At 39.1% G+C, this 13,211-nt stretch overlaps 2 protein-coding genes across 9 annotated transcripts in view; one reads left to right on the top strand and one right to left on the bottom strand.

The window, feature by feature from the left end:
- Positions 1-4,206, top strand: part of Tlk (Tousled-like kinase) — a 43,541-nt gene extending 39,335 nt beyond the window's left edge. For all 8 annotated transcript variants that reach the window (XM_012375285.2, XM_067357134.1, XM_012375286.2 and 5 more), the window contains one exon: positions 38-4,206. In XM_012375285.2, coding sequence (XP_012230708.1) covers positions 38-253 — 216 coding nt within the window. In that variant the 3' untranslated portion in view covers positions 254-4,206. The remainder of the gene's footprint in view (positions 1-37) is intronic.
- LOC105677045 (DNA topoisomerase 2) lies at positions 3,376-13,128 on the bottom strand. The gene is made up of 22 exons (XM_012375375.2): positions 12,797-13,128; positions 11,582-11,908; positions 11,260-11,503; positions 10,784-11,170; positions 10,469-10,708; positions 10,138-10,396; positions 9,880-10,049; positions 9,588-9,798; positions 8,900-9,488; positions 8,539-8,770; positions 8,124-8,323; positions 7,883-8,018; positions 7,508-7,807; positions 6,928-7,158; positions 6,615-6,803; positions 6,402-6,534; positions 6,179-6,331; positions 5,754-5,835; positions 5,600-5,682; positions 5,402-5,521; positions 5,217-5,332; positions 3,376-5,145 (listed from the first exon to the last, which is right to left on the bottom strand). Exons 2-22 carry the CDS (start codon positions 11,881-11,883, stop codon positions 4,999-5,001), a joined length of 4,524 nt encoding a protein of 1,507 aa, XP_012230798.1. The 5' UTR covers positions 11,884-11,908; positions 12,797-13,128; the 3' UTR covers positions 3,376-4,998.
- Positions 13,129-13,211: the final 83 nt, after the last annotated feature.

Genomic DNA, 13,211 nt, shown 5'->3' on the forward strand with positions numbered 1-13,211 from the left:
CAACCGCTTTACAATGTTGAAAATTTTCTTGTCACAGAGTTTCATAAGAAGTTGCCTAGCGTATAGGAAAGAGGAGCGCATAGACGTACTGACACTAGCTAGACACGAATACCTGCAACCCCCAGTGCCAAAACATGGCCGCCAAGCGAACAGCCAGCAACAGCAGCAACAACAACAGATTCAGCAGCAGCAGCAAAGCTCGTTCAACATCGGTGGTATGTTTAGTGGTATGAACGCGTCGAGCAGTTCGTAGTGGAGAGGAAGGACTAAGGACGAAATCCACGATACCAATACATGCCAAATCTTGAGCGCTCGGACTGTGCACACCATTTCATCTTAGGGAAATAACGCGATTGCTATAACCAATTGTAAATACTAAAACCGGATACTATCACCGTCACCACCCACCACCACCACTATCACAATTATTACCACCAACCACCACCGCCATCACCACACCGTCACAACTATACTTACAGGATCGACTACATAGGACATTGCAAGAGAGATGCGAGACTGGTCACCCGCAAGTCCAGAAGCTTGCGTCTTTCTACAAGCCACGCCACATTATTCAGCATGACAAGAAACAATGTTGTGTTCGTAAATATTCAATTGTATTATCGTTCCTTGTATCAAACAGTGCGCTGACTTGATAATAGCGTTTAAAAGAAACGAGAGAGCGAGAGAGAACGAACGAGCGTGCGAGCGAGAAGATAAACATGTGATAAGTCATTATGAGTTACAAGTGACGCCTAGATTAAGGGGAAGGGGGGGAAATAGAGCATGTGTGTGAGAGAAAGTAAAAGAGAGAGAGAGAGAGAGAGAGAAAGAGAGAGAGAACACAGGTAAAACGAAATAAACCTTACGAGATTTTTTTCGGTGGAAGCAAAATCAACTCCCTGAGATAAAGAAAGCAACGAAGAATAGGAGGAAAAAAAAGTAGAAAGAAATCGAGAAAAGCAATTGGAGCAATCGCTTTCACGGAGACGACGTTCCTCTCTCCTGGCGTTTAGTGTGCGTGAACGAACGCTAGAGGATTGTTAAAATTAGTGTGAGTGTATATATTTATACTATATATATAAATATATATATAAAAACTAATAAAATCTGACATAATATATATATATGGTGTAAAAAGGACGACAAGCATTGACAGTGGGAAGACAACTGTGGTGGCTCTATCCTCGCATGACCTCCGGCGCCGGTACCCGGCATTCCATGAATGCTCGGCCCGCGCATCATGTTACTTTATTCGAATATTAACATTATTACCTGTATCATCACTAATAACGATTAACATACACGCGCATCCACGTCCACACACGAGAAACACGTACACGACACGTATACACGAAGGAGATTTGGTTGGTTGTTCCTATTCTGAGACGAGAGTGTAATTTCCGGAACAATAGTCCGATAGAGAGCGAAGTGAGAGTCGCATAACGAGAGAGAGATAGAAAGAAAGAGAGAGAGAGAAAGTCGCGATGTGCTCCCAAAGTGAAAAGAAAAAAAAAAAAAAGAAAACATTAGGATTGTAGTCCACCAACCATCACAATCATTTGTAAAAAAGAAACCCGTTCTCACGCGTGTATAATTTAAAACCCCGAGATTTGTTGTAAAAAACCAGGCCGCGCGTTTACGTTTTTCCTCCTTCACTCTTCCTTCTCTTCTCTCTCTCTCTCCTCTCCTTTCGTTTCTCCCCCTTTTTCTCCAGAGAAAGAGAGAGGGCGAGAAGGAGCGAGAGAGAGAGAGCGAATCCAAATGTGTGTATAGAGCAAGTTTTGCGCAAACGGCTAGACGCATTCATTCATTAATTGGGCTACAATGAGATAAAAAAAAAAGAAAAGATGAGGAAGACAGAAAAGGCAAATTTTTAAGGTGAGAGAGCCGTGAAAAACGCTATACCGACCCAATAATTATTTCTTTACTCGTAATTTGTTTTATATATGTACGTTATATATAGATAATTATGAAATAGAAGACTAAGTTATTTTATCAAGTGCCCTTGCTTTGTATTATAGTCGCGTCCGTCGACGAGCCGCAGCTTCTGGGAGTAAAAGAGAGCGAAAGAGAGAGAGAGAGCGAGCGAGCGAAAAAGAAGAAATGGAGAGCATGTGTTAAGAACGAGAGAATATGAGTGACTGAGTGAACGAGTGCATGTGTTGTTAAAAAGTGTTGCGTCAGTTGTTGGTACAACGTGGGCACCGGGTATTGATGACGACTCAATACCATCAATGTGATTGGCAAAAGTGTGGTGAGAGAGGAGAATACATTACAAGTCTGAAAAGAGTCTACTACTTAGATCCGTCGCTTCAATTTTGAAGAAAAAAAAAAAACGCCAACTACTCCCGCATCCCGCATCCTACTTCTCGTAAGAAGACATGCAATCGCAGGTGCATTTTTCTTTTTTCTTCTTTTTTTTTTTTTAAATATTTATTTTTGCAAAGTGCGATGTCGATCATCTCGTGTCCATTGACGATCCTCCCACGGGGTTAATTCCAAAACGGTATGTAATTTCCAGAAATGATATGTAATTTGACATAGCTGATATGATGACTGATGTGGATTTTTTCGAAATCTGTTTTGCTGATCTGCGGAAGAGTGGGACGCAAGTATTATTAAGTAAATAAATGGAAAAAATTGTTATTTGCATATTTCCTCTGTATCGTTTCGATGAATATTTCAAGTCGAGTAAAGCTAGTCTTTCAAAATTTGTTGCAACCGGCCTCAAAAGAATTGTCCGAAGGTATGATTCAACGAGCACTTGCCATACCGAAACCTTTATATCGTGGCGATAAAAAAAAAAAAAAAACCGAGAACTTATACGAGAGCACAATAGAGTAATGTTCGTGCACTCTTTGCGACAAGGATTTTACATTTGTACATATCTATCGAATCATCCTCCCGGGAACACAATTGACAACGTTACCGCGCGCAAATGCAAAAGAGCAAATGAGAGAAAAAGAACTTTTTATCTACAAACGAGTTTTTTTTCCACTGAGCACAAATAGTAAGAAAAAAGTATCTCCCTATTGATTAAAATCTGTCACCAAATTTATATACTGTCAAGTATCACAATCGAAACACTTCTTTTCAATTATCTCTGCGCGTGTCGGCATAGTCACGATCTTCCCTATAATGAAACATGAAAAAAAAAAAAAACAACCAAAATAGGAATTGCGTCGAGGATGGTGTATGAAACGTTATAGCAATAAATTTACGTATTTGTGTATAATTTAAAATTAGTAAACTTATTGATTAATTATAAAACACGCATCTTACGATGTGTATTACCTCCGCCGCTGCTTTTTGTTTCGTTTCTTTATTGTTATTTTTTTCTTCTTTTTTTTCTGGTAAACAATATTAAACAATGAATTACCGTGTGTCTAAAAAGATAGAACATTTTATTTATACATATACGTACGTATTTCAGTATATGAATTATATAAAAATGAAAATTGCTGAAGATACGAAGTATTGATTAGGCTGCGAAAACGGCGCGCGCTTGACCGAGGATCGGTTTCGGTAATTTTATATAACCGGCTTTGTATCGAGATGCTCTCAATAGCGAGCGTAAGATCGCCGCGCTAATTGCAATTACAATAATTCTCTTTATTCTTATTCTACGAATGAACAAATACGCATACACAGAGTTAGTTATATATGCAGTCAGAGGTTGAATAAAATGAACACCAATATGCTTCAAAATTAATTAGTTTCCTCAGTTCCGCGCGTGGGTTAACATGAGAAATAGATAAAAATAGAAAAAAAATTATAGAAGAAAGAAGAGAAGAGGAGTCGTCGGGGAAACTAATTAGCTTTTGATTCGTATTTAGCCTCCACCTCCTTTTGCTGACTGTAGTTTCGATTGTGACTGCCTCAGTTCCGATTATACTGAGAACCGTACGGCTCTCGCTCAGCATTTTGAAAAATTCTACAAATTTCTTTATTTTACCTACGATGAAACACAATGAGCACGAAGTAAACCATTACTTTATTCTACGTGTGGTCAGTATAAAGCTAAAGTAAAACGTCCGACAGTCTCGCTTAACCGATATTTGAGCGCCGCATAATAGTCATAAGATCCGTTCTATGTATATATGTATAATAGACATTTACCGCTGTGTAATTTAGTCTTAGACAATTTAACAAAAAATCCATATTGTGACGTATGTAAAAATATATTTAAAAATTGTGTATATTTCATATTTTTCTGCCATTTTTTTAAAAACATTTTGCTTTCCGTGATCTGTATATGTTCTTTCTCTTTTCTGCTTCTTTTTTTTTTCAAGTTTTACCGAGGACAAGTCGTACAAAATGAGATTTCGGCGGTAAGGAGAGTGTAATACAATAAGACGCATGAGGATTTGTGCAACAATCTGAGATTCGAAGAAGTGCTCCCTCATATTGCGCGGTGCTAATTAATCTATCTAACGTAAACGACGTCGGATGCTCTTTTCGCAAGATACGAGCGTGCCACATTTTTTTCGAACCATCTAAACATGAAAAATAATATTAATATTAAAACGTAAGTAATAAAACTTTTATGATAAAAATTTCTTTAAAGACTCATCGCGAGATTTATGCGAGTATTTTAAGCACACCCGACGCATCCAGCAACGCCGTTCACGACGTGTTTACCTTCGCAAAATTCCATTCGCTTACAATGCTATGTGTTTTCGAGACAACTTATGTACAAGGTTGTAGCGGAACGTTCCAAGCAGAACACGCTAGAGTTACAGAATGTGTCGCTCGAGTAAGCTCTCGAGTATCACTGAAAACAGAAAGAATCATACGAATATAGATTTGCTCCAAATGGTTTTCCGCTCTCAAAATTATTCGAGGAACACATTCCCAACGTTTGGCAGATCCTTGTACGAAGCACCCCACGTAAAATTATTACTAACATCACGACTTACTTCGGTGAGGATGAAACCTTTGAAAATTTATGTTCAACGCATTGTCTCTTACATTTTTCAAAGAGTGACACGATCAAGTTCAATCAGAATCATCGTCGTCTGACTTTAACGCATAGGATATTGGCTTCCGTGCGCGACCGCCGATCTTCCGCGGTGGCAACGGTGGCGAATCGTCTATCACGTCGTCGTCTTCAGAATCTGAAATTTTCTTCTTTTTCTTCTTCGTCTACAAAAAAAGAGAATAAATCAGCGAAAAATTCTCGCAGACAATATATATCGACCCATTATTGTGCTTACAGGATTTTGTTTAGCGGAAAGTATGTCGTCTGTGTCGGACTCCTCGGATGATTTCTGTTTTTTCTTTTGCCTCTTCATTCCTTTGCCGCCGTTCTCAGCTTTCTTCTTAGCTGGTGCTGTAAGAGACGGACGATGCTTATAGTATAGTTTTTACTTAATCCTACGATTAAACAAACGTCAATTACCCTTTTTAGGCGGCGTGAACTTCGAAGGCGAATCTTCCCCGGACGAGGATATTGCAAACTTCTGTGGTTTTTCTGAAGAAGAATTGCCGACTAACGAGTCAAAAAGTTCTTCTGAAGTCGCTGCAGAGATAAAAAAAATATTTAATACATTCTACAACACTTATGTATGTGTAAGTTAAATACATTATACGCGCTTACGTGTCGATTGAGGCGGTTTCTTGCTCGGTTTAAAGTTGTCGTCGGAATCACTTAGTACTTGAATGGTTTCTTTCTTCTCGATTCTGTAAAGAAGTAAGTATGCAATGAAAAGCGGTTTGAAATTGACTCACTGTAATACAACGATTCTACGTACATTTCACAATCGGAAATGGGATTAAGTATGTCAGGACTGTCATCACTCGATTCCTCGCTGCTGAAGTTGTAATTCTTCTTGCCTGTTATTCAAAATAGATTTAATAAATAGCACAAACAAGATATCGAAGACTAATACCATAAACTACGTTCAGAAAACACAAGGCGAATTAAAATTTGCACAATTTTTAAAATATATATAATTTTCCTCATTTCTTTCGTGATACTGCTATCATATAATTTGCAAGATTTAAAAAAATGTTTATCCATTATATCCATGGCATTATATACAAATTCAGTAAAAGCATCATTATATTTTCTTGTTCAAATATATTTGAAAGTTATTTAGAAAAGGAAACAATTTGTTTCTAAATAAATTTCATTATACTATTTTAATAATCTGCAGAAAAGAAAATCAGTGGATACCTGCGGATTTACGAGCAGCTCGTGGCGGAGCAGATCGTTCCGGAAGCGGCGAAATGCTGTCAAAATCAATGTCGTCACTGTCGCCGCTCGAATCCTCCTTCTTCTTCGCTCCTTTTTTGATCGCCTTAAACGGCAACGTTGTTTGCTTCAAACCTGCTTACAAAAGTGTTTATCGTTAAAATATGCTGTTAAATATACAAGCAACGAACCAAGATGTACCGACCTTTCTTCGCTGTTGCCTTCTTTTCTATCTTGTCGGGAGAGGTTCCAAGCCTATCGTCGAGCGATTTGGCATTAGTATCAACCAATATATCGAATTCATCTTTTTCCAGGGAGGCGTCCTTCTCCTTCTTTACCTGTTTTAATGTAAAAATTTACAATATGCGAATGTAAGAGAAACACACACAAATAGATCAAATAACGCATAATAACTTACCCTCGATTTCTTTATGCCGTCTTTTTTGTCCTTCGACACGATATCCGCTTTTTCGATCTTCTTCTTCATCTCAACGTCGATAATGGGAACTATACGACGAGTTTGATCCACCTTCGAATACCACTTCGAGGGCGGCTTCTTAATGGTCTGTTTCGATTTGTTGTCTTCCTTCCGTTCCTTTTCTTCCAACTGTAAAAAAAATTGCATCACAAATGAAATTACTTTTCTTTCAAGGGAGAAAATAGCGTGTGATGCCTGTAGATAGCAACAAAGCCGAGTGATGTCTATAGATAGAAGAAAATAAATCATTTACCTTATTTAGCTCACTCAACAAATTATCCAGATCTTCTTTCCATAAAGAAATCGGCGTTCGGGATTGCAGTCTCTTATATTCCGCTACCTTTTCGTCCCGTTGCCGCAACAACTCATCCTTCTTCTCCTTCGTTAGACTCCACATCGTCATTCCAAGAAGGTAGTCGTAATTCTCTTTATCTATCAAGGTTGTGGTTGGAATGTCCTCGTTATTTTCATCAATTACTTCTTCCTATTTGTTCACGAACAAATGAGAATTAGAATCGTAAAACTAGACACACCCGTTGACGCGATAGAAAGGCTTTTTACAAAGACAACCATAATCCAATCTTTATATTTAAGTAAAAGTTCATTGTTGATTTTTGTTAAATAGTAAAGGGTTTACGTCAGAAGGATTTATCCATTAGAAAATGGTTGTGTTCGCTAAAAACCCTCGAGTCACGACGTCATTGGAAGTTTTACATACAGTTTCTTCTTATATTAACTTACTTGATCCTCCTGGCATAGCAGAATAAATAAATTCCAGTAAATAACTATGATTCCTTTGCACAAAAAGAATTCTTAAGCAAAAATCCACTCACCAACACTTGTTCTCTATTTTGCGTCAATTTCCAAGCCATCACAGGATCCGAATCGTAATTGCGTCTGACCATTTCCGCTATCATGTCCTTCTTCTTCTTGTTCTCAATCACCAGAGTGCCGTCGCACTTCTCGAGGATGAAGCGCGCCTGATTCGACAGTTTCGCCGCCTCCGCTTGCAAAATTCCTTCCAGATAATCCTTCCTCTTGTGATACATTTCCAGTCGTACTTTGTAAAATCCTTTCAGTATTTGCATCACGCTGTCGTATTTGTTCAGACATTGATTTTCGTCGAACGCGCACTGCACAAAAAGATGTCGTTGACAAATTTCCGTTACACTGGCGATCAGTTACATTTACAACTGTTAGTATCTTACCATTGACGTTATTGTCATCGTTGACTGAAGTTTGAACACTTTATGGAGACCGTCTCTTTCCAGCTCTACCAATTTATCGCGATTCAATATTACTATGAAGTGTACCGCCGTATCTGTGTTGTACTCCTTGTAATCACTACGACGGAACAAATGTGATAGAACGAAAAAGAAACGAAGAAACAAAGTTCCCACAAATTAATTCTACCATTAATCAATCATGATTAATTGATCAATTACTCACGTGATAACTGCTGGAGTTTTATCGGTTCCGTGTAACATGGGCTCCAGCACTGCTTCCTTATAAGTCTGCGTCCACGTCCCGATAGGAAGTTCAGTGATCTCGATCTTGTCGGGTCCAATTATCGATACCTCTCCGCTTGTAACATAACGAAAGTCCCCGACGCTCTCCACGGTGCCTTTGAAATTTTTGTAATACGGTATCTAAGGGTAAATAAATTAAGATTACGTGACGTAATTTAAAAAAAATTATAGATACTGCTGTAAAAATATCGGTACACCAAGCCTTATAACTTGGTGTTCCAATTTTTACGAACAGCAATGTATTTTGATGCTTTGTGTGATTCAGGATTTACTAAGTATACAGCATCTGCAAAATTGTAGCTTTAATCTTCTAGATAATTAAACATTGATATTACCATGGGTTTCGGATCTGCGCCGTCCATCATCCTTTGCAGATTCTCGATAATTTCTCGAGGATTGTAGTTCGGGATCTTTGTCATCCATCCGGTGCCAATACCATCAGCGCCGTTCACCAACACCATAGGAATAACAGGTGTGTAAAAGACAGGCTCGATCTTCTGATTATCATCGTACTCGTGTTTCAATAGAGCGTCATCGTGTTTGTGGAATATGTACCTTGCCAATGGGCTAAAGGGAGAAGAAAAATATATAAGACAAATGTCCAAGTGGTTGCACGTTTAATAGTTAATCATTTATAACTTTTATAAATAGTAAAAAACTGTTTTATTCATTATAATATTTTAATGTAACAAATACCTGAGCATCGTGAAAATATATCTCGGACTGGCGGCGTCCTTGCCTCCGGTTAGCCTTGTACCGAACTGACCGATCGGCTGAAGCAGATTGATGTTATTGCTGCCCACGTAATTCTGCGCGAGATTGATTATGGTCGCCATCAGGGACGTCTCGCCGTGATGGTAAGCCGAGTGCTCGGCGACCGATCCCGCCAATTGCGCGACTTTCACTTCGCGTTTGTCGTTACGTTTCAAGCAGGTGAACAGGACTTTCCTCTGGCCCGGTTTGAAGCCATCCATCATGTTCGGGATGGATCTTACGTTGTCGTAGTTGCTGTACAGCACCAGTTCGACGTTGATAAAATCTGAGAAAGAAACGGTGCGCGTATCCTTCTCGTAGAGATAACGCTCGCCCAGTCCGATTTCCTTTCGCCTCTTCGTCTCGGTCATGTGATTCATCAACCAATCTTTACGTTGGTCGACACATTTCTTGCTGAACGCCATGATGATGTTCTGATCGTCTTGCTCGCCGTCATATCGGAAGCGTATTCTGTGCCTGGCCATATTCTCGAAGTACTCCTTCGCCTCTTTGGCGGTGGAAGTACCCAAACCTGTGTACATCCGAAAAGAAAACCATTTTATTAGAGGCGAGTTTTATATATTTTAATTAATAACGAAAGGACAGAGGTTAAAGAATTTTGAGTAAACACCTTTGTAGTATTTGATCTTATACGTGTGAAAGTTATCAGTTTCCTTCTTCCACATTTCGAATTCCGGCAGTGAGAAGAAAGACAGAACTTGATTGCCTTTGCTGGCCTTAACGATAGGCGTAATGAATTCTTCAACGAAGTTCAGCTTCAACAACGACGGCCAGTTGTGATGGATAAAATTGATCAAGAGACCTTTGATATGCGAACCGTCCTGAAGAAATGCAAATTTTATCGTAAATATTTCAGATAAATATGTACATGATATATCAGTTGTCTGTATGAGAGATTTAACCTGATCTTGATCGGTCATGATCATCATCTTTCCATAGCGTAATGTCTTCAGATCGTCTCGACTCTCATACTTCTTTTTGTACTGAAGACCAAGGATTTTTATCAGGTTATTGATTTCGGCGTTCTCCAGGATTTGCTTGTGGGTAGCTTCTCTCACGTTCAACATTTTACCTGCAAGTTTATTATTATTGTATCGATTGATATTATTATAGCACTAAAATTAAAAATTGCAATTTTTTGCAATAAAGCCGAAGCTTACCTCTTAATGGAAATATGCCGTACTTATCTCTGCCTATGGAAGCGATACCCGACACGGCCATCGTTTTGGCTGAGTCTCCCTCAGTTAATATGAGTGTGCACTCGAGTGACCTTACGGTTCCTGCGTCATTGGCATCTTCCAATTTGGGTATACCATGAAGTTTCCTTTGCTTCGACTTTGGACCCAACTTCTCCAGCTGACTGTCGGCTTTGAACTTCGCCCAGGACAATACTGCCTCCACGATACCGATTTTCGTGATCTACAAATGCGTTCGTCAAGTGTACATGTGCATGTATATGGAATGCTAAATACTCGATATAAATTTGCTTACAGAGGCGACAAATTTATCGCTAAGTGTGCACTTGGAACCGAAGCTCTTTGGCTGCAGAGTCATATTCTCCTTGGTCTGCGAGTCGAACGTGGGATTATTGATGAGACAGTTGACAAATATCCACAGGTGATTCTTGATTTGAAACGGCTTAATGGCCACGCCGGCTTTATTTTTCTTCTTCAACGTTTCGATCAATTGTTTGACTATCAGCTCTGTCACGTGATCGACGTGTCTGCCACCCTATTGAAATTCAGCGATTTTAAATGGTCAGAGATTTTGCGCTTTACAAGAAATTACCACGTGCGGCTGTCTCACCTTCGTTGTCGCGATACTATTTACAAACGACATTTGCTGGAATCCTTTGTCGGACAGTGTGATGGCTACTTCCCAACGCGGACCGCAATGTTCGTATACAATTTTTAAAGGGTTGCCAACATCGTCTTCTTTCCCCTTAATGTAAAAATCAGTGTATTCCTTAAAATTCTTCACCGGAACACGACTTCCGTTCAGATAAACCTTGACACCCCTCGAGGAGGCAGCTACATCATACGCTCTTCGAGACATTAGAGATACGATATCCGCATCTAGAGATTGCATCTTGAATTTCGTCAAGTCCGGCGAAAATGTGACTTTAGTAAAATCTTCTCCATGATATTCCTTAATTCTAGGCTCACTAGCTTTATCCATATTATTACCCCATGTCTATAAGGAAATAAGGATTATAACACAACTATATATAATATATTATTATCCAATAGATAGATTGATATGTATCAATAAATTGTACTCACTTGCTTTAAAGATTTCTTATATTCCTTCGTCGCGGTCTCAACGGTAAAACGATGACTAAAAATATTACACAGCTTGGCACCGTAACCATTTCTGCCACCAGTCACTTTTTCCTCTTCGTCATCGTAATTAGATGATGTCAGAAGGTGACCGAAAATCATGGTGGGTACATACATTTTTTCTTCTTTGTGTATTACTACAGGAATGCCCTTCCCGTTGTTCCACACAGAAATAGTATTGTTCTCACTATAACAGTATACGTATTTAATAACTATATTAAAGATAATTTTTAAAAAATTCTACAAAAATTTTTTTATAACTTACGAATCAATATCAATTTTGATCATATCCATTTTAGGATCGCGTTGTTTGTTATCAGCAGCATTTACCAGAATTTCATCAAAAATTTTATACAATCCAGGAACATATCTTATATCCCTCTGAACCATCATCTCTTTCTCCTTATCAAAGACCCACATCATTTCTGTTACTGGTTCCACAGATCCAATATAAGTATCCGGACGCAGCAAGATATGTTCCAGCTGTGATTTCTTTTGGTAAATGCCTTCAATAGTTTTCTGCTTGGACTTGCTGTTGCCAGCCCCATTTTCCATACCTGTACTCATTTTGATATGGTGTATCTTCAGATATCTAGAAATTAATAATAAAGAATATATTGTAAACACTTACATAAATTTTGTTTTATATTTGACAGCATAATTATATCACAAGTACGACATCAAGATTTAATTATTTAACATATTAAGCTGCATATTTGTTCAGTAAAACAAAACAGATTTTGTTTCTTTACCTTCGTTCGTTTAACCGATATAATTTATTGAAATTTGCATTTATTGCAAAACTTACGAATACTATTAGAGAATATGTGTGATAGATAATATCTCCTATGATAGTACAGAAAATAAGGCATAAATGATCTTTACAAATTAACCATGAATAGGAAGGAATAAATAGAAAGATGTACAATACACATTTTTCAATAATAACTTGTGATTTATAGACCAAAGTAAGTCAACTCTCTTTGCAGTTTCCATTTTGTTTATCTTTATTTGTCTTTTGGACAAATCTTGTTTATCTTTATTTGCTTCTGATCAAATCTTGTTTATCCTTATTTGTCTTCTGGACAAATAAAGATAAAATTTGTGTGGAACAAAATAAACCTTGATACCGAACCTATAACAATCTTTCCCACCACCGACTGTTAGACCTTAATTCAGATACAATTTACATCGAAATACATTTCAAAAGGAATATTGTTAATCGTTTTTTCTTGAGATAAAAGCTACTACCGAAAGCACAAGCGTCCACATTGGAGGGAGCTTTGAAAAATATGGCGGGAAATAACCGTCATCTAATTGGCGCGGTTTCGAGAGGACGACGACGCCGTTTGCTTCGAGGCGAGAACACCTGTCCTCTCCCCGTTGCACGCATAGGATCGACACGGGCTGACCTCGTGAAAGAGGCAGGCACGACCGCGGCGCCTCGAGGGAGGCCTTCGAGACCGTGCGCGTTGCGTACCTTCAGTGACTGCGTCTCGGCGACGAGAGTGCGTTGCTTGTTGCGTAGCGTCGGTTGCCTCGAGGACCGCGGGACGTACACTCGCGGGGTCGCGAACAGCTAATTATTGGCATATCACAGTTGCGCCAGAGCAGCCGTCTCTCGTTGGACGCGCGTCGACGATAATTCCGCGATCACGTCGACGTTGTTCACTCGCTCGAGCTGGCGATCATTATTCACACCATCCAGAAACGATCGTATATGTTACACTTTATACTCCGTTTGCTCCGCGTCGTCCGCGTTCCGCTTCGCGCTACTCGGCTTGCCTTCGCCGGGAACAAAGCTGCCAACTTTCATGTCGCGCTATGTTACGCTTTGTATGCCCGCATCAGATTGGTCAGCTGACGACAAAATTCTAAAGTCCCTAGAGATTTTC

This window comes from Linepithema humile, chromosome 6 (assembly GCF_040581485.1).
Source record: "Linepithema humile isolate Giens D197 chromosome 6, Lhum_UNIL_v1.0, whole genome shotgun sequence".
NCBI lineage: Eukaryota > Metazoa > Arthropoda > Insecta > Hymenoptera > Formicidae > Linepithema > Linepithema humile.